At 41.4% G+C, this 21,918-nt stretch overlaps 1 protein-coding gene and 1 long non-coding RNA gene across 6 annotated transcripts in view; one reads left to right on the top strand and one right to left on the bottom strand.

Annotated features, from left to right (window-relative positions):
- The window catches only part of Mrtfb (myocardin related transcription factor B), a 237,850-nt gene extending 227,824 nt beyond the window's left edge, over positions 1 to 10,026 (top strand). For 4 of the 5 annotated variants that reach the window (XM_071605615.1, XM_071605613.1, XM_071605614.1 and 1 more), the window contains 2 exons: positions 2,088 to 2,148; positions 4,358 to 10,026. In XM_071605615.1, the coding sequence (XP_071461716.1) occupies positions 2,088 to 2,148; positions 4,358 to 4,893 (597 nt within the window). In that variant the 3' untranslated portion in view covers positions 4,894 to 10,026. The remainder of the gene's footprint in view (positions 1 to 2,087; positions 2,149 to 4,357) is intronic. The other variant, XR_011705506.1, reaches the window with a different exon arrangement.
- The window catches only part of LOC117794823 (uncharacterized), a 44,654-nt gene that overhangs the window by 20,343 nt on the left and 2,393 nt on the right, over positions 1 to 21,918 (bottom strand). The gene's annotated exons all lie outside the window — the stretch shown is intronic.

Consider the following 21,918-nt stretch of genomic DNA (forward strand, 5'->3'; position numbering starts at 1 on the left):
CCTTGATTTATGTAACAAGAAAGGAGCAGCTTTCTCTTTAACCTAAGACAACTTGTTGGAACCCATGGGGTTTACGTGTCTCTGGGTTCATATTTACAGACGAAGGGAGACAAGTTCTCCGTTTGTGAGTAGGAGTAACACTGTGTCTACAGTCCCTCTTTATGTGCCATTGAGCACCCAAACTCCAGAAATTCAGTGGGGTTTTTTTGTTTCTGAAGTACATTTACTCAGACATCCAGTGCCATGGGTGGCTCAACAAGGCTATCCTGGTTTAGTCTTCCCACAGGTAACAGCTGTAAATCCTGATCACGATACAAAAAGCAGCTAAATGAAGGCATTGAAGACGAGTAGAAGTAGTCACGTTCCAGTGAGAGTCCACACTGGGAGAGAGAAGTCACATGGCAGGAGTTCCCTCTTCTTGCTCTGGGGTCATGCTAAGTGTCAGGGTCACTCTTAGAAAGTGACCTAGACACCCTGTGGTCTAGATACCAGAGGACAGGGTTGAGAGCAGCCAAAGGGAAAGAAACAGAAAGAATCCCACCTTCTGTCTGCCTCTCTGGCTGACCCCTAAGCCACATAGGCATGGTAGACTCAGCAGCTCAGGTGAAGACAAATCTAAACCAAGATGGAACAGCTAGCTACCCCAGAGATGTTTCTCAGTTGAAGTCCAACCACATTAATAGCTTACTAAACCAAAAGAACCTGCTCATCTTAGAGCAATGAGAACATCCACACCATCCACTTCTAACATGCAACATCAAGGTTGTGGAGAACAGCCTGTCTTCAGAAGAGGCAATCAGTTGAGGCGAGACCAACTCAGAGCTGATCTACATGTTGGAGTTTGCAAACAAGGGTTTTAAAGGAGCCACCTCCTCAGTGACGTGAAACAAAATATGTTTATAATGAAGAGAGACAGGGGATCTAAACAGATACAGAAATGATTTTTTAAAGGCTAAATGGAAATTCTGGAACTAAAATATCTGAAATGGAAAAAAAAAATCATAGATGAACTTCACAAAATGGAAATTCTGGCAGTTGGCGGGGGGAAGTCAGTGAACTGGAAGACAGCTCAGTAGAACTTACCCAGTCTACTTACCAAGCCTCAGAGCCCTGTTATGTAACAATATGATGCAGATATAAGACAAGGAGAGACGAGAAGAATGAAACAGATGGATATTTGAAGTAATGTCAAAACTTCCAGAAATATAATGAAAGATAAATTTATAGCTTTGAGACACCCAATAAACACCAAGTTGGGTAAATAGAAAACCTAGTCAAATTATCAAGAGCAAAAGTTAAAGAAAAAATAATTGAAAGCATAAAGAAAAAAGCAACACATTACATATAGGGCAAAAAGTTGATTAATGTCAACTTTTCATAAAAAAGTATGGAAAGAAGAATAAAATAACATTTTTGAAGTTCTAATTCATCAAAGATAGCATTGTCTTGTTTATAACTTAAATATTTACAACTGATAAATTCGAGGAAATAAATGGATCTATACAGTTACAGTATTCCCTATTTTTTATGTATTGTATAGCTATAGGAGCAATTTTTTTTTCATATAATGAAATGAAACTAAAAAAAAAAAAATTCTAACTTTTTCTAAAGTATTTTTTGAGGACAGGAAGGAAAGAACAGGGAAACAAAAACCAGACAGGACGACTAGTAAATAATAAAATGGTAAACCCAAATTTAACCAGTAATGACCAGAAACACAGCATTAATTAATCAGTAATGACCAGAAACACAGCAGTTAACAATTCAACGAAGATGATCGTCTTTAGACACTTAAAACTTTACCTAAATGAAATATAGATACTGTATTAGAGACTTCTTGAAATCCAGTTCAGTGATAGAAAATAAGGGAAGTGTGGAAGTCAGCTGGGCTAACATCTTATTCCCTTCTTACTTAGCTCTTAGCCAACCTAGCCAGCTGTGACTCTTGGGGTAAATGGCTGAACTTCTTGGGTGACCTCATTTTCCAACTCATCAAATTACAGATTAGAAGTGGATGTTCTGTGAAGTCCATCAGTACCCCCACCTTCGTACGCAAGACTGCTAACACATTTTCTTCTTTGCCGTAGATTTCCAATGCACACAGTCAGCAGATGGACGACCTATTTGATATCCTCATAAAGAGTGGAGGTAGGTCAGAGGTCATGCTGCCCACCGCCCCCCCAGGAAATAGCTTCTCCACACATCTGTGACAGGTCTCCTCCAGAGCTTTAGGTCATTACAAGGAAAAGTCATTGATTCAGCTCCAAACAGTAATATTACATTAGATTTATCCATAGATATCTGCCTGCTGAAAAAGATTCATTGCCAAACAAAGTAAAACTGGATTTAAATTCCGTGTTGAAAATTTCAAATTGTATCCCTTGAGTATCACTCATTTTCAAGGGATGAGAACATTCCAGTTCTACTTTAATTCTTTGACAACCATGTTACCCTGTTTGGGCAAAAGCAATAATACTAAAGAACTTTGTATATATGTAGTCTTAAAAAGGAATTTTAACCACAAAAAGTGTCAAGATTATCTGTGCCACACTTACACGTCTTTAAAAGGAAGAACAAATCAGCATTTAAAGTTCAAGGGCTGGGGGTGTAGCTTAGTGGTGGAGTGCTTGCCCAGAATTCACAAAGCCCCAGGTTTGTATCCCCAGCACCACAGAAAAAGAAAGTTAAATACAAATGCTATTTAGTATTGTAAAGTACCTTTAAGTTATCCGATGAAAGTAGTTTTATTTGAATTTTGAAATGCCGATTGAAATTTCTCCACTCATAACAGATATTTTTGATATTGAGGTTGATGTTATGGTTAGAATGTTGGGCATAGCAGAGAATTCTTGATTTGCCTATAGATCTGCATGTGCAAATGGTTTGGGTTTTTTTTTGTTTTTTTGGTTTTTGGGTTTTTTTTTGTTTGTTTGTTTTGTTTTGTTTTGGGCTAAGAACTACATTGGCCTTGCAAAATAATTTAAGTTCATGGTGTATATAAACTATTGAAATTTTTGAAATAGACATTCAATTCCCTCATTTTTAGGATGAAAAGTTTTTGTTAAATCTGGTAAAGATAATAAGTCTTAAAAATTGTTAAATTTTTATGACCTAAACTTGGAAATTCAAATGCAAAGTCAATCAACAACTGAGTTATTTTCAAAAAGCAGTTTTTATGAGAAAGTATATAATAGTATTCTATAAGTACAGTATTTCATCTTATCAGTAATAAGAACTAAAATTTAAATAGTTGATTATAAGAATAGTTAAACTGCACTCGGTTTTCAAAACAAAAATGATCCAGAGCACACAGTTGTCAATTCATTAGTGGGAATCAAATTTTAAGTGTTTTTTCCTCTCACCCATTTAAGAATCTGAGCTTTCATTAGTTTAATCTATTTTCCCTCGTGTACCTGCATAAAAATGAAACCAGTTATATCCTCATGAAAGTCATTCAAATATACACAGCGAAGTGAACACCTGTGTGTATAATAAATGGTCCATTAATTCACCCCTTGATCTGGCAAAGAGTAACACAATCAGAATTTATCAGGGCAGGACCGAATCCTCAAGATTATACAAACTTAAAAAACAGGAGAGGGAAGTAAGCAGGTGATCCACCTTGTCTTAAGAAAAAGGTGGAAGGAGCCACGTGTTGTCAAAAATTTAATAAGATGTCCTTGTAGGGCTGGGGTTGTGGCTCAGCGGTAAAGTGCTCACCTAGCACATGTGAGGCACTGGGTTCAATCCTCAGTACCACATATAAATAAAGGCATTGAATTCACTTATAATTTTTTTTTTTTTTTTTTTTTTTTTTAAGAAAATGTCATTTGTTTTCAGAACTTTATACAAAATGCGTATGGCTGAATTGGGGACACAGTCCAACTATAATAATTTTTTTTTTCAAAGAAAATATTAGATCTTTCTTAATATTAAGAATATACTTCGGGTCTCCTTGAAAACTCAGGAGAAATATTTCCATTCAGTTTGAGGATCTCATGCAGTTATCAGCAGATTCACAGTGTCAGATAAGAAAGGAGCCATACCTTAAAACCTTAATGACTAAGAATAAGGACCCAGTAATTAAATAAGCCCTTGATTCCTGTCAAGTAGGATATTATAGCTTGCAATGCTTAGTCTTACTGAGGAAAAACTGAAAACACATCAGAATGTAATAAGCTTTTGTTTTATCTACTTAGCTAAAATGATTCATCATCCTAAAGATTATCAAGGATTAAACCTGACGAATAGCATTTCTCTCATCTCTAAGAGGGGTGAGAATAAGAGTCACAAAATAGCAAAATAACTGCCCTATTAATAGAAATTTTAAAATAGTAAATCTTTACTTATTTTCCAGAGATTTCCCTCCCTATAAAAGAAGAGCCTTCCCCAATTTCCAAAATGAGGCCAGTGACAGCCAGCATCACTACCATGCCAGTCAACACAGTGGTGTCCCGGCCACCACCCCAAGTCCAAATGGCACCACCTGTGTCCTTAGAACCTATGAGTAGTTTATCCGCCAGCTTAGAGAACCAACTAGAAGCCTTCTTGGACGGAACTTTACCTTCAGGCAGTGAAATGGCTCCACTACAAAGCAGCAGTGAAGACAGGGAACCCTTCTCCCTGATCGAGGATCTCCAGAACGAGCTGCTGAGTCACTCTGGCATGCTGGGCCATGCACACTCACCCATGGAGACCTCCGAGGCCCAGTGTGCTGCAGGGGCTCCCTGTCTGTCTCTCGACCTCTCAGACTCCCACCTGGACAGCATGGAGTGGCTGGACATCACCATGCCCAACACATCCTCGGGGCTCACTCCCCTCAGCACCACTGCACCAAGCGTGTTCTCTGCGGACTTTCTAGACCCACAGGACCTCCCGCTACCATGGGACTAACATCATAGGCTGCTTGTCTCAGAATTCATGAGGTTTCAGAATATGAAGAAGATTCTAAGAGGTCAGTTTTTAGATATAGATCCATAGTTGCATTGTTGCAATTAAAACATGTAATAGAAAGAGTAGCTAAGAAGGTCAAGTCCTGGAAACCAAGTTTGAAACCTTTCATTGCATTCAGCAGTGAATTCCTACAATCTAACATGGCACAGGGCCTTCTGAAACACTAGTCCAAGAAGACTCGCCTGGTTCTCCAGACTGCAGTACAGAAGGAAAAGTACCTTTAGATAAAGACATAAGAAAGGGTAAGACATGCAGGAAAATGACACTAGGATTCTCTGGTAATCAACTACATGTAAACCTCTGTGGTCACTGGGACCCTAAATAAAAGGCAGACAGCTCCACTCACAAACCAAGGCCGCAGTGAGGGAGAGGAGAGGTCTCTGCAGGAGCCACTTCCTAGAGATGGCCTGAGCCAGCCAAGGCACAGCGGGGAGCCAGAGAGTGGAGAGTGCTGCCCAGCTTGGTGCGACAGCTTCCAAAGGAAGACTTTTGCTCCATTCAGAAACCTATGTGATTTTTTTTGTTGTAGTTTATTTTGCAATTTTTGGAATCTTACTTTAGAATTCCAAATTTAAATGGAAGATATTTCACCACAACCATATGTCTACAGGATATTGTCAGACAATCCACTGTAAAAAGTCCAGGTATATTGATAACACTGAAAATTCTATTAGCAGCCCTCTGGGTTGATTAGATTGGTTTTAATGTGTATATTAGGCATTTATATGTACACTCTGACTTTGTGATTTGTATAGCTGACGTTAGGGTAAGGAAATGGGTATCCAGTGGTCCTACTTTAAGAACTCAATATTTCTAGAGTACTTGAGCCACATGTATTTTTCATATTTAAAGAATTGCTGACTAACTTTCAGGTAACCAGACCCATCTCAATGAACCAAGAAAAGGCTAGCATGAAATGTCTTTCTGAGCTGGTGAATTAGAAGAATGGAAGGTAAGGGGGAAGTCTTCTGTGAACCAGGACCAGGACATTCCCACCTCAAGTCCAAGTTAGACTGTCATGAGCTCGGCCACCAGACCCCAGCTCTGGCTGTCTTTGTCACCAGTCCCTGGTTATCATCTTACAGGCTTGTAACTGGATGTCCTACCCAAGCTCTCACTATATTATCAAGCCTAAATATCAAAAAACTGGAGGTTTTATGTTTTTTTTTTTTAAATATAGAAAAACATTATCACATTTGTCAAGTAGTTTAAGAAATTTTCTGAAATGCCAACTATCACAAGATTTCCCAAATTATTTTGATCTAGTAGTTTTAGGTATATATAAAATGTAAATAATGGAACAAAAAACTGAAATCTTCCAAACAAGGGTGGAGGGCTTTATTAAATAATGACACTGTGCCGTCTCCTCACCCTGTGTAGGCCCAAGGGCCAGGTTGATTCCTGGGTCATTAGATGGTGGATGCTCCACACAGTGACACGCAAGAGGCAGCCTGATCCATTGTTTGGGAAGAATTTGTAAATCATTTCTGGGTTTGTGTTTTGCCTAAAAATATAATTCTTTTTTGGTCTATAAATTTTACTATATGTAAGAAAAGTCCACCTTTCCAACACTAGCTCCCTGGAGCCCTCTGTTAACTGCACTTTCTGGCTTGAAGGTGCTGATGGTGCTGACATGCAAGGCAGAGGCCACTGTGCTCAACGTAGTCAATGATGAAACTGGCAACCCACCCCAGGGTATGGCAAATCTGTGACCAGCTCCCACCCAGGCAGATGAGGGCTTCCCAGCATAGCTAATGGGACCCAGGTCAGTTCCTGGGTAGGGATGGTCTCCAGAGCCAGGTTATCACTTGGGAAGTGACCTTCCCTATGGAAGGTCTTAGCCCTGGATTTTCTGAGGGCTTCTGTCTGGGGTTCATCAGGTCCACAGTCTCCAAGCACCTTCTTTGTTCAGATTTTAATAGTGTTAATTAGCACCGACTAGCAGTGGGACTGTAGAAGGCAACTGAACACCTTGTGCTCCTAATGCCTGTTGAGTGACTTCCTGGTTCCTTAATCCCGAGTTGCATACACAGATCGTTTTCCAGCCCTCCGGTCCCTTCATCAGTAGGGACCTGAGAACTTGAACCACACCACAGAAAGTTTGCTCTCCAGAAACACATCACGCAGCACAAAGAATGCCGGCTTGTTAGCAATGTGTAGTCAAAGAGCAGCCTACATGCGCTCGAGCCTTGGTGTGCAGCGTCTCGTCCTCCAGAAGGCAGTGGGCCTGCAGCACCTCCCGCCAGCAGCCATCCCACTCACACCATTCCACTTGGCCCTCCTTTCCCAGCCCAAGTAGCCAGCAGGCACCTGGGACACAGTGCCACTTTCCAGGGCCTCACCCCCATGTCCAGGTAAGGGCGAGCACGTGGGCAGTGTGTTGGCACGCATGTGACACAACCAAAGACCACTCTGCACACCAGGCCTTTGACCTGGCAGAGGTGATGTGCATGTACTAAAGGTGGCTTTCTGCTGTTGGAAGCTAGTTTCATAGCCATTAAAGCACAGGACAAAACAGAGGACAAAGTCGAATTCTCGCTATGCATGTGTGGGGTTCAGATGTGCTGCTGTTGTACATCATATTGCAAAGTACTCCATTGCCAAGGAAACAGGCCTAGAAACATTGTCACACCCATCTTATTTCCCTGCATAGTCTCAACACATTAGCATAGACCTTCCTTTCTACTGTAATCAGGTCAACTTCTTGGGGGTGGGGTAGATAAGAATGATGCTGAAGCTCCTAGAAAGGCTCTAGCAGTGTGTGTGGGGGGGGTGTGGTCATCCTGCACATCTCATTGTAGCGTCTCCTAGGATGCGTCTTAGGTCGACGTTGGTAGATCATGTTCCAGCATCTTCCCCGAAATGTGCAAGCTACCTTATAGGATTTGCCACATATCTACATAGATTCAGAATTTGTGGAATTTTTTTTGTGAAGTTACTATGTGTTTCATGAATATCTTTGTAATATTAATAGGTCTTATTTAAATTTCCTTTTTAAAAGCCATGGGGTTCTGTGACCCATGTAACTGACACTTGCCAGCTTGTGAGTGCTATTCAGGAACAGTGGCAGAGGTGCTGCCCCAGCTGCTGCCTACAGAAGGCAGGGTCACAGAAATAAGGTGGCATCCCCAGGCCATGCAGTCCAGACACCCAGTGGCGCACAGGAATACGTTTCCCATTTTGTGGCCAGAGCCAACTTGGGCTTCCCTCACCCCTGCTCCCAGTCATTCCAGGCAGCACAGCTGTCTTCAGAGTCCTTTCAGAATTCCCAGGCTGACCAAGCCACAGCAGCTGATGAAGCAGCTGTCCCCACAGATGAGAAGGACTTGAGCTCAGAGGTGGCAGAGCACTATGGCAGGGTTGAAAGTGTCAGAGGAACCCACATGTCAGCATTCACCCTCCCTGCCATCTCTGCAGGCCATGAGGTCCGAGGTCCAAGCTCCAGAAGCACCTGAGGAGCCTGTGGCACACTGGAGACTTTAAGGACATTTGAAGAGAATAGGTATTCAGTGTCACCAGCAGGAGAACACGAAGTCCTTTAATCAAATTCACCAATAGCTCCCCTTTTCACTATCATTCACTGTACACATGAATGTCGAATACTGGCAACAGAACGCCAAGTACAATTGACCCACTGCCCCAGAGGATGCAGAATTAGCACAAGATGATCCAAGAACATGAACTGGAAGGTTAGGCTTGTCGAGCAGCACTGCCTACGAAGTTCATAAGTGTGTCTGGAGAGCTCCCTCGCTGTACTTCTGCCGGTCTTTTAAGTGACTTTAATCAAAACTGGAAAGTAACAATTAAAATAGTCTTTTTTTTTTCTGATTCAATCTTTGATCACTTGCTCATTGAACAATCTTTCTGGGCTGCTGTTCTTATTTGTGACGTGACCATGTGGCAATAAGCAGGCCCATATTTCTGCCCCATTCACCCTTTCTTGCAGTATCTGAGAAAATGCATCCTTGCAAAGGTTTCTACCTGAGATTTTTTAAGGCCTGTAAATCAAAAAGCTGCACGTGTTTACAAAAGAGCTTCATCCTCCACGCACATACATTGCTCTGTGAACCGTGATGGGAAGCACCGGAGTTTGGTGACAGTAGGATGGCAGGCAGATCCACGGGTGCTACCTGGACTCCAGCAAAACAGCCCTTGGTGATGTCAGCACAGCCACAGGGTAACAGAGCTTCATGCCAACTGCTGAGACTAAGCTTTATCCAGGTGTCTAGAATCCCCAAACACAGAACAATTACCTCTCTGCATTATGCTGTAAGAAATCTTGCTAATTTGGTAGGAAGAGGAAGCACTTAGGAAAAGGTTTAGAGTCTACCAAGAGTACTTGACCTCAAGCAACCCGTAGTGATGCAAAATGCTTTAAAACGGAACCAAAGGCATTGCCAAGTATTTGCCAAAAGGAGGCACTTTTTATTTAAAAATTGAGACTACAGAGATCTCAAAATATCAGTCCCAAAAAGGTATTATCCATTTAAGGTTGTAATTTTCACAGAGATGTAGATATTCTCTATTTTCATGTAAAATAGTTTAGAGTTGCTTTGTTGGTTTAGGAGTAGTACATATTCAATAGTAACAATTTTTTTTCCTTCCCCTATAGGAATCAGTTTTTTTGCTTGCAAATTGAAATGCAGCGTGATAGGCGTTTCTCTTATTTTCATTGTCACGTTATGTCTTAGCATCTCACTTTATGGGAAAAAAGGAGAAAGATACCAATCTGCAGAGCCCTGCTCATTACAGCACTAGTTTAAAAAATAAAAATAAAAAATTATGGCAGTCGGGGATCCATTCATGTATTGCCTTTCTGTTGTTTTTTTTTTTTTTAAACCATGATGCCTTCATTTGCTGTTTGCACCCCTGAAACCAGTTCCACATCATGTCTGAATGCCATACATTTTGCACATGTACTGTACATAGATGAAGCATACTGTATTTTTATATGTGTGCGCATTTATCATCAGATCTTTTGTACATAGTGGCAGTATAGTAGCTGATCGGGAAATGTTTGATATATCTCAGCAATTTTGCATTTTTGTGTCTCAAATAAAATTTTTTTTTTGATGTACTGTGGTTTTTCCTGTGCAGAGCAGAGACCACGCCCTATATGTCAGTGGGGCTGCCGCAGACTGGGGCTGAGGCTGACTGGGAGGAAATGCCACCTTAGGAACACAGCCCACAACAGCACAGCAAGGGCACCGTCAGGGTGCTTCACAGATCAGGTCCTAGACCCTGACCTGCAAACCCACTTTGAAAACGCCACGATTTACATCAGTCATGTGCTTTCCTCCACAATCACGGGGAAGCATCAACTAAAAGCAATAGGGTGAGATATGTAGTTCTCACTAGAGGCTGACACAGATCATACTGCACAGCATGCCCACTGAAAACCAACTCTCACTCTGATGGCAATAAACACCAACAAAATTCCTGACAGAGCCAGGCACGGTAGTACACACCTGTAAGCCCAGGGGCTCAGGAGGCTGAGGCAGGAGGATGGCAAGTTCCAGGCAGCCTCAGCAGCTTAATGAGACCCTGTCTCAAAATTTAAAAGAGGGCTGGGGATGTGGCTTAGTGATTAAGCACCCCTGGATCCAATCCCAGTACCAAAAAAAAAATTCTTTTTAAATCCCTAAATGACTCAGCATCGGACCCTTCAATTTAACCAACTTCCAAAAGCAACCAAGACATTTTTATAGACTATAAAACATGGTTGTTACAATTCAGGTTGTTTTGTTGTTGTTTTTTTGAGATGAGCCTTAATTTCAACCTGAAAGCCTAAGGTAAAATAGTTTTGAGGAGAACAGTACCATATTTTCCTCTTTGCTTGGAAGAAACAAAATGAGTAAACTTGGTTGACAGCCAAAATTTTGACATTGCCATCTGATTAAGAAATGGGCCGGGGGAGAGGGGGGCAGACCATCAATCCCATTCACCCAAACAGCAAAACCTTCACTGACACCAGGTGCAGGGGAGCAGCTGGACAGAAGGGCAAGTCGTGATGCCTCCACAGGGCCAACCCACTGACAGTGGCCCCCGTTTCACCACACAGATCCTGCCCCCCAGGAGACACACTGAACATCAACTATTCGAGGCAGAGAAATAGCGCCACAGGGAGCTCATCTGCACTTGAGGGGGGTACAGTGGCTTGCTTACAGTTCTTTAAGCACTAAAAAAAAAAAAAGTCTGCAGAACTGTGGTTTAAAACAAGTGTTTTTTATTTTATTTATTTATACTGGGAAATGAACCCAGGGATGCTTTACCACAGAGCTAGATCCCCAGCCCTTTTTGAGACAGGCTCTCACTAAATTGCCCAGGCTGGCCTCGAACTTGAACTTGTGATCCTCCTGCCTCAGCCTCCCAAGTTGCTGGGATTAGAGATGTGAGCTCCTGCACCCAGCTAGTGGTTTCACTTTCTTAAAATGTCTCAACAGCAGGCACAATGGTGCACACCCGTAATCTTCAACTGGAATGGTTATTCAGGACATGAAATTTCCCAAAGTTACAGAAACTACGATGGGGATACCAAAAAAGGGGCTGTAACCAAACACTGCACTCTCCTTCCCACATACTCGTTGTGCAATGCCAGGGAGCCACAAGGTTGGTTGACAGAAAATATTAAATGCTGCCATATGCCTGGTCCTGGTCAAACAGGATGTACGCACTTCAGTTAACCAGGCTTTGAGGCAACAACGAGAGAGTCGAGAACAGAGAAGGTGAAGGACTTGCCTGAAATCAAAGGGAACAACACCTTTGAGACCAAGCTTCTGGGACCCCAGAACTCAGACAATGCAGTCTGTTTAGGCTGCTGTAACAAAATTTCAGACTGGAAAATTAACAAACTTGTCACACTTCTAGAGGCTGGAAGGTCCAAGCAGATTCAGTATCTGGTGGGGGTCCAACCTTTGCTTCCAAGATGGCACCTTGTATCCTCCCTGGATGAATGCCGTCCTCACACAGCAGGAGGAACAAAAGGACCAAACAAGCCCCCTTGTCCCTTATAAGAGGTCTGTGTTCTCGGACCTAATCACTACCCAAAAGCCCCACCTTTATTATTGCAGTGGGGATTAAGTCTCAACAAGAATTTGAGATGCACAAACACTGAAGCCATAGCAACATTCCTGTAGACCTGGTACACAAAACTATCCTAGTTCAGATACTTGGCCAATACAACTGAGTATATAGCTTAATGAACTCAAGTCAGTCAGTCCTGAGGTTCACACACAACTACCCAAATTAGACACTGAAGTTCTCTCAAACCTCTTCAATCTCATTTTATAAAGTGGTTACTCACACATGGTTAATGGCATCCACTGTCGGGCTTTGACTAGGCTAACCCGGGTTCCAAGACCAAGTCGTCTTAAATGACCCCAACATTCAAAAATGACATGTTACTAAACACTGTCTTATTTTGGGAGTTCTGTAGCTACTTGAGCACACGTAATAACTCAGAAGCGATAGAACAATTTAAAAATATCTTATTAGCCAGGCACAATGGTGCACACCTGTAATCCCAGTAGCTCAGGAGAAGCTGAGGCAGGAAGATTGCCGAGTTCAAAAGTCAGCCTCAGAGACTTAGCGAATCCCTAAGCAACTTAGTGAGGGGCCCTGTCTCAAAAAATGAAAAAGGGTTGGGTATGTGGCTCAGTGGCTATGATGCCCCTTCTTTCAACCCCTGGTCCCCCCAAAATATTAAGATAGCTAACAAAGTTGAGTATACATTAACTGACACAGCAATTCAAAATTTATAAGACAGATTTGAGAATGTTAACAGGAAATCACACGCAAGAATGAACACTAAAGCATTGTTTACAATGCAAAAATTGCAAACTCCTATGCCATCCAATTGGAGAACCATTAAACAGTAATTTACAGGATATGAAATTCTACTGCATTCCTGTATGGTAATAATGAATAAACCATGGGCAAAAAATTTATTCTATCAAAAAGAATACTTAGGAATGGAGCTAACAAGAAAATTATAAGATTTACACTTTGAAAACTATAATGTGTTACTGAAATAAATACAAATACACAGAAAGTCATCCCATGTCCATGAAGAAGATTAATATTGTTTAAATCATATCTAACAGGATCCGACCTAAAACATACACAGGACTGCCGCGTTCCCGGTGACAAAAAACACTCGGGTCACTCCAGGGGAGCTGGGCTGCACGAAATAACCACACAAGACACAGATACCTTTTTCTTTGGGGGTCCTGTGACGGCTCCTCTGACCTTAAGGGTCCACAGAAAGAGCAAGCCAGCACGCGCTGACCCCTTTTATTGAGGAGAAACCATTCAAATGGGGCAAGGGGTCAGGTTTCAGGGGGCCGAGTCCAGCTTCATGATGTCCACTGTCAGCAGGTTGACTGACATCTAGGAAGGCCACACCCAAGGGCAGAGTAAGAGAAGGGGACACACAAGGGGCATTCTATCCCAAACAGGGCAAGGGGTAATATCACAAAGGAACAGGTGAGCGTCGCTCAATCCATGGGGCTGCAGAAGGCACGCCTACGCATGAAGACACAGTTGGTTGCATTATTTCTACCCTCAAGATTGGGGCTACCGACTTCAGCAACTTAAGAGTAGCCAGATCATGGGGGGGGTGGTGATTGACAGTGCCTCAACCAATCAGGAGGGGAAAACACTGGTCACGTGATGTGACGGCCTTCCACACAGGACTATTACAACTCAGTAAGACAGACCCAATTTTAAAACGGGTAAGGAGTCTGAACACTGGTTTCTACAAATGGCCAATACATGCACAAAGATGCTTTTATATCAAATAAAAATCAAAGCCACATAATATACCACTTTCCAATCACTAGAATAATCAAGATGATAGTGATAGACACACTGCTCATGGGAATGTGAAACCATGTGGCCATTCTGGAAAAGTCCTTCAGAGAGAAGGAAAATGACATTATCTGAATCTACAAAGAACTTAGGAGCAATAAATGGTAACTACATAGGCATAACAGTTTTTATTAGGGCTTAAATCTCAAAAAATAACAATGTTTTGTGGTATTTTTAACATGTAAAATGTGAGAAAAACGGCATATGGTGGGGAATGGGAGCACACTTTAGTGCATATACTTTTTCCAAATTGGTATATCATTTAAGAGACAACTATGGTAAGTTACAGGTATCTATAATAAATCCTATAGCAAGTACTAAACTAACAAAACAGTCATAGCTAGTAAGCCAAGCAAGGGATAAATGGAACAATAAAGTCAACAAATGCAAAGGTGGTAGAAAAAAGATGAGGACAAAAAAAAAAAAAAACAGGGAGATGATAACTATCCATATGGTTAGGTTTAAATTTATCACTAAATGTAAATGGCATAAGTAACCCAATTAATATGCAGAGATTTTCAAAATGTACAAACACCCAATTATGTTGCCTACAAACAAACAAACACACACACACACACACACCTATGTCTTAACATTTGAAGTGGGGTGGGTGTAAGTCAAAAGTAAAAATACAGAGGGCTTGGGGTAGAGCTCAGCAGTAGACCATTTACGAAGCATGCTCGAAGCCCCAACTTTGACCTCCAGCACCACAAAAAGTAAACATGTAATAAAAGGTATGCAGTGTTATAAATATTCCACCAATGGATTAGTGTTATCAGACAAAATTTCAGATATTTTTAGAGCAAAAATACTACCAGGGTTTAGATGGCCATTTCATAGCAATAAATTTATCAAGACAAAAGAATACTAAATGTTTAGGTACCTAACCAATTCAAACAATGGGGGGGGGGTAGATCACAGAACGTCAAAGAGAAAAATCCACAATTACAGTCAAAGATTTCAATCCCTTTTCTTAGTCAGTGGCAGAAGTAAAAAAAAAAAAAAAAAATTATGAAGGATAAGAAGAAAATCCACAATACTAGCAACCAATTTGACCTGACATTTATAAAACACTTTCCTCAACACAGTCTGCATTCTTTTCAAAGGCACATGAAGAATTTATCAAGGAGATTATCTCCTGGGCCATAAAACAAGTCTCAATGCACTTGGAAGTATTTTTAAAAAAAAAAACAAAAACACACTATACAAAATATGTTCTCCGACCGCAGTGAAATTAAAGTATGAAATTAAATTAGGAAAAGGGTAATGATAAAAGAAGGATCCCTGGGAAAATCCCTAAATATTTCAAAACCAAATAGAACCCACAGTTCAAAGTCAAAAAAGTATTTTTTAACTGAATGAAAATAAAAACAGTATCAAAAGTGGGACGTGTTACCAAGGCAGCAGGAAAGGGGAACAGAAATAATAACCATCAGCGCAGAAATCAATGAACTAGAAAACAGAAGATTTGGAGGAGAGTCCAGGGGATGAAATGCAGTTTCTCATAGAAGATCAATCAGATTGACCGACTTCTACCACAGAAACCATGAAGAGAAAAGGTCAATTGCCAAGGACAGGCGAGGTGGCATCGCCAGTTTCATCTAAACAGTGAATAACAGGGCCAAAAAGTTTTCATGGGAAACCATCAATAAATTCATCAACTTAGATGAAACAGAAAATGTCCTTGAAAGATACAACTAGGGACGCTCATTTTTTTCTAGTTAAAGGAGGGAATAGCATTGATTTAAGGCCCCTCTTATTTTCTAATATAACCACTGAGTGCTAAAAATTGTCCCCTCCCCTGCTGCCTTAGCAACACATCACACCTTTTGATACTGTTTTTATTTTTCAGTTCAAAATATTCTGACTTATTCTTTGATCCATATACTGACTTGCCCAGTAAATATTAACAGTGAGAAGTCTTTTTCACAAGGAAAAACCCAAGATCTGATGACTTTCCTAGCAAATACCACCAACATTTTTGGAAGAAATCTTAGTCCTACACAAACTCTTCTAGAAAATTGAAAAGGAAGGAATGCTTCCTAATTGAGAATACGTTGCCAACATCAAGATAATGACCAAAATAGAAACATTATTAGTAAATTACTGACCAATATCCCTCATGACCACAAAGTTTCCAAACAACTTTTAAAAACAAATTGTTGGGCATGGTCGTGCATGCCTTACTCCCAGAGACTTGGGAGACTGAGGCAGAAGAATCACAAGTTTGAGGCCAGCCTGGGCAACTTAACAGATTCTGTCTCAAATATTAAAAGGGATGAAGAGGTAGTTTAGTGGTAAAGCATTTCTGGGTTCAATACACAGTACTGAAAAAAAAATACAAAGTAAAATAATTTTTTTTAAACAAACTCAATCCAACAATAGAGAGAAAGTTTACTACAGTCCCACCAAATGGTATTTACCTGCAAGAATGCAGGTTGGTTTAACATTTTTGTGTGGTCCCCCCCACCCCAATATAATTCTTCATATTAACGAGCTAAAATTCTTTTTAAAATCATGATCAATAGACACATAAATAGCATAAAAACAGAGCTGGGGTTGTGGCCCAGTGGCAGAGCGCTTGGCCCAGCATGTGTGGGTTCGATCCCACAGGCCAGACGCAAGACAAGAGTGTCACCTCAGTCCTTCTGCTCAACGGGATCCTTCAAGATCTGGTCAACAGTGGGAGGAAAATGAATAAAAGACATTCACACTGGTGAGAAGATAACAGACCGTCATTCACAGATTCCTTTGGATTTCTAGGCAGAAATCCAAAGGAATGTACAAAAAAAAACTAATAGAGTTCAGCAAGATTGCAGAATACTAGATCAATATAATAACAAAATATATCAATCATCTCTCTCTTCACTAGCAATGAATAATCAGGATTTTTAAAGTAGCATACTTTACAGTAGCATCAAAAACATAAAGTAGGGCAGAGGGTGTGTGTAGCTCAACAGTTAAACATATGCTAATCATGAACAGGGACCAGGGCTCAATCCCCAGCGCCACACACACTCACAAAATACATAAGGATAACTCAGGCAAAAATAGGGAGGATCAGTACACTGGAAGCCACAGAATACTGCTAAGAGGATTTAAGAGCCCTAACTCGAGAATAACATGATGCTCTTGGTTTGAAAGACAATATTCTTAATACTTCATTTCTCCCCAAATTGATCTACAGATTTAACAAAATCCCAGTCAACATGCCAGTAGGCAATTTGTAGAAATCGTTAGGATTTCCATACAATAGGATATGCTGAGGAACTTAGAATAATCAAGGTTGAAAACCAACACTACTTGATTTCAAGACATAGTACAACGGGCCATTAAGTCAGCCAAGATAGACAAATAGGCCTATGGAAGAAGAGAGTCCAAAAGAGACAGAAATGTGGACAACCGATTTTCAACCAAGGTACAAAGATAATTCAGTGGAGAAAACGTGGTCTTTTCATCAAAAGAGAATGGATTAAATGAATCTCTATACAAAAAAAAAAAGTTGAGAGTCAATTCACAACTCAAATCCTCATATATAAAATTACTAAATAGATCATAAACCCAAATATAAAATCTAAAACTAAGACTTCTAGAGGAAAACACCCTTGTGGACTTGGAGTTATACAAAGATTTCATAGATATTCCAAAAAAGAATAATCCATAAAACAAATTGACAAACTGGATTTTAACAAAATTTTAACTGCTTTTCCGTTAAGAGACTGAAAGTGCAGAGATGGGGATGCAATATTTATGAATAATAACTGATTAAGGATGCATATTTAAGATCTATCTAGAATTCTTGAAATTCAATAAACAACCTCATAAAATGCATGAAGCCTTTGAAGAGACTTCAAAGATAAAGGAAAATCTACACATGAAAACGCTCAGTTATTGGAGATAGGAAAATTGACACCACTAGACCCTCATGGGAAAGGCTGAAAGACAACAGTGGCCAAGCAGGGACAAGGGCGTGAAGGAGCCAGACGGCCCTCCACTGCAGGTGGGAATGTAAAATGGTACAACCACTTGGGAACAGTCCATCCATTTCCTAAAAAGCTATACGTGTGACGCAGGCATGCCACCGCCGTATCTACCCCAGGGCAGCGAAACCTCCATGTGTCCAACATTTGCACCTACAAATAAGACTACTGTGACGTGTGACAGCCAGACACTGGAAGCAACTCACACAGCCAAACCACTGGGCTCCAGCAAGGGACGGATTCTTAGCATCCAATAGTAGACGGGCCTCGAGATACTGATGCTGGTTACAGAGCACCAGGCAGAGGGAAGCCGCTGCTGGATGCCAGTCACATAAATCCTCAGCTGTGACAATGAGCCCACAGCAACAGAAAGCAGCAGGTAATGGGGGGTGCATAAGGAAAGGATTTCAAAAGCAGATGAAGAGTTTGGAGGCTGAGGCAGGAGGATCTTGAGTTCAAAGCCAGCCTCAGCCACTTAAGCACTTAGCAACTCAGCAAGACCCCATCTCTAAATAAAATATAAGGGGCTGTGTAATGCATTCTGCTGTCATATATAAAATAAATAATAATAATGGACTTTGGATGTGGCTTAGTGGTTAAGCGCCCAGATGGAACTGGTGGGTTTTGTTTGAGACAAGGTGAGGTCTGGCTGTAAGCATATGCAAATTTTTCCTTGTGTTATTTTAATAGCAACAGCTTAAACACCCAAGAAAAACCATTCCAGAGCAGCGAGCAGGCATCCAACAAGCCATGGAGACTGTCCCAGAGGACACAACCACCACTTCTCAAGAACCATGAGGAGCAGCAAGAAAAGCTGCTGATGAACTCCTATTCACAGATCCATAAACGCACTAATGCATCCATAGGGCAGGAGGAAAAAGGGAAAGGTCGCATTTCCCGCTTGGCATTTTTACCTGTTTTACACTCAAACAGAGCAACAAGAGGGAAATGCAAAATATATACAGTAAGTGTATTTTATGATATATTATTTATCATATTTTTATATATAACACATACGTGTGCGTATATATGTATGCACGTATTGGGCTCTAAGCAAACTAATCAGCACATTTTGTTTTCATTTCCTTCCACCCGTTTATCTTTTCAGGTTGCCAAGAACCGCCCTGGGAATAATCACCTCCCACACCAAGAGCCGGGGAGGTGATAATTGGTGTCTGATGACAGGAGATGACATTTTTAAACAGTCACTTAAAATTTTAGCACATATATTCCATCTTTAATTGTGAATATAGAGCTTTGACACCTAGGTTGAAAAGGTGGGGGGGGAGCACATACATCAATTAATGCTTGTTACTGGGAAGTTTTTCAACAACATTTTATGTTGTTTTTTAAAAAATGCAAACCAGGGGGCTGGGGATGTGGCTCAAGCGATAGGGCGCTCACCTGGCATGCGTGCGGCCCGGGTTCAATTCTCAACACCACATACAAAGATGTTGTGTCCGCCGAAAACTAAAAAATAAATATTAAAAATTAAAAAGAAATGCAAACCAGGATCTTGCAACCTGGAAGATCAAGTGTCATTTATGTAACCATGATCTTAAAATACAAGGTCTAGAAAAAGGTCTCTATCCATCTACCTTCCTATCCATCAAAATAACTTCCCTGGACAACATAAGTTTTGAGATTTTGAAACATTACATAATATTAATAAACCTAAAAGAAAATAAATGATTTTTTCCTATAAGAAAAACACACCATCATGTGAGATGCTCACAGCAATTTACAGGAAGTGTCAATACAGGTGAAGGAACCAATTTTTAACATTTGTATATTGTTACAAGCTCATAATACTGAAAAGAACCAAAGGAATGTGCATGGTTTAATACCAATACACCAAAATCCATAACACATGTCGACCCATTGGGAAGCCCCGGCCACATTGTCACACAAAGTATGGGGCTGATTATTTCTGCCTCCATCCCCAACCCCACACAAGCTAAAAATGAGGCTCAACCAGTTCAAATGTCTGTCCCCCAGCCCTGGGACTGACAGCCAGCTGGCTCACCCATTAGCAGTAGTTACAGAACTGTGGCTCAAAGCTGGGAAACCTAGACAGAGAGGTCACCTTAGGAAGCCAGCCCCGATTCCCGAGCTCAGGAACTCTCCACACAGGCCATGGAGACACATGTGCAGAAGCGCGTAATAGAATGTGCTGCAGTGAAGACACCAGAGACAACCTAGGTGGCCGGCCACAGGGGAACCATTGAAAACCTTGGTCCAGTCACCAAATGGATGAGAACACAGCGGAGGGGGAATGAACTAGAGCCACGGGGAACCCACTGGCCTTCCAATCCGTTGTAAAATAAAAACGACATGTTAAAAATATGTGCTGTACGAGAAATGACCCCAGGGTAAAAGATATCACCGAGAAATCCAGTGATCGCGGATAAGGATTGAAGGGGGGGGGGTCAAAAAACACCCCAAATTTAGTATAAGTAATAGAGCAAACAAACAGGGATTCAGCCAGCTGAAACAAGGATGCACTCGGGCTGGAGAGCCTGGTGAGGACCGACATCCATCCCTTGTCATCGTTCCTGATCCTCCGCGTGATCCTCACTGCTCTCAAACTCTACCTCCTCATCTGAGCCTTGGTGAGAGCCCAACTCCTCCCTACGACCTCCTCCTCAACTGCTCGTCCACTCCTCACCAGGAAAGGCCTGCCTTGGTTCCAGACTGGCCACCACAGTCCAAGTTAGTGTGCACCTGCTGGACATAAAGCCTAAGGCTTAAGACTTTTGAACTTAGCATGCAGAGGGAATGTCTGTCATTAGCCTATCATGATTAAGTGTTTTGCAGTGCTTAGAATTAATCTAGAATTGTTTGCTGTGAATTAATTAATCTAGAATTGTTTGCTGTGAGTTGATTATGTCTATTGCAGTGCCTAGCATTAAGGATTGTCATTTTCTTGATTAAGAACCTATAGAGTGAAACTGTATTGAGTGATTTGTGTGAATAAAGCATGGAAAGGGGAAAAAAAATATATGCAATGCGATACCATCTGTGGGTAAAATAATCCCATTTCTATAGATAATACCTGGCCACACAAAAGCAAAGAAAAAAGATATGTAACTATACAAAATAAACTCAAAACAGTTGTCATCTTGGAGGGGGGAAAGATTGGGAGGGAGGGAGTTCTCTGCTACATGCAGCATTGATAAAACAAATACCTTTCTATTCTGTTACTGTCTGCCACTCCTTATATACAGCAACCCGTGGCCCACGCAGCATGCTAATGTTGTACCTCAGATAATCTGGTTGACCTTTCTAGAGCTTATCTGGGAAGGAGGGGGGGGGAAGAAAAGAGGAAAAAGAAAAAAAAAAACCTTTTTATTATTCATAGCTGCCAACTTGATCTTGTTCTGGAATGAACCAATTTAAACAGATTCTTGCCAAGGTGAGAGATTCAAAGACTGATTGGACGCGGTGGCACCAGGATGCCCTACACAGCTGCCATGTCTCTGCAGAAAAGTGGACTTTTTTGTCTTAGTAACATTTTGTGCATGGTCACCATTATTTGCTGGGGGTGTTGAGCCAACGATCATCACCTCCTTCCAGGCTGGGAGGTCCCTGGCTACACAGGCAGCACATTCTGCTGCACTCTGCAGAGGCCAGCACAGGACCACACATGGCAGGGAGGTTTGCCTAGACAGCACCAAAAGGAAGCTATTTTCCTCCCCTGGGGGTGGGGGGAGGAATCCGCAGGAAATCCACATAATGCAATGCCAAAGACAAAACAAAAACAGAACCAACGTCTCAGCACCAGCAGCAAACAACTGGGAAATGAAACAGTCGCAAAGAGGAGAACCGTACTGTCGAGTCACCCATTTCCCCCCAATTCACCTGTAGATCCAAGGCCATCCCAGCCCAAGTCCCAGCAGGCATTTCATACCCCCCTGATGAGTGGATTCCCAAACATATGGAAATGCAAAACGTGGAGAAGAGACAAAATGATTTTGCCAAGGAAGAATCAAGTTGGAAGGTTTACAAAACTTGGGTCCTCGGGTAAAGATGACAATAATGAGACTGTAATGGGCATCCAGATGGACCTGCAGAGCACAGAGCAGGACACCACGTCTAGAAACAGACCCACAGGCAC

This window comes from Marmota flaviventris, chromosome 19 (genome assembly GCF_047511675.1).
Source record: "Marmota flaviventris isolate mMarFla1 chromosome 19, mMarFla1.hap1, whole genome shotgun sequence".
NCBI lineage: Eukaryota > Metazoa > Chordata > Mammalia > Rodentia > Sciuridae > Marmota > Marmota flaviventris.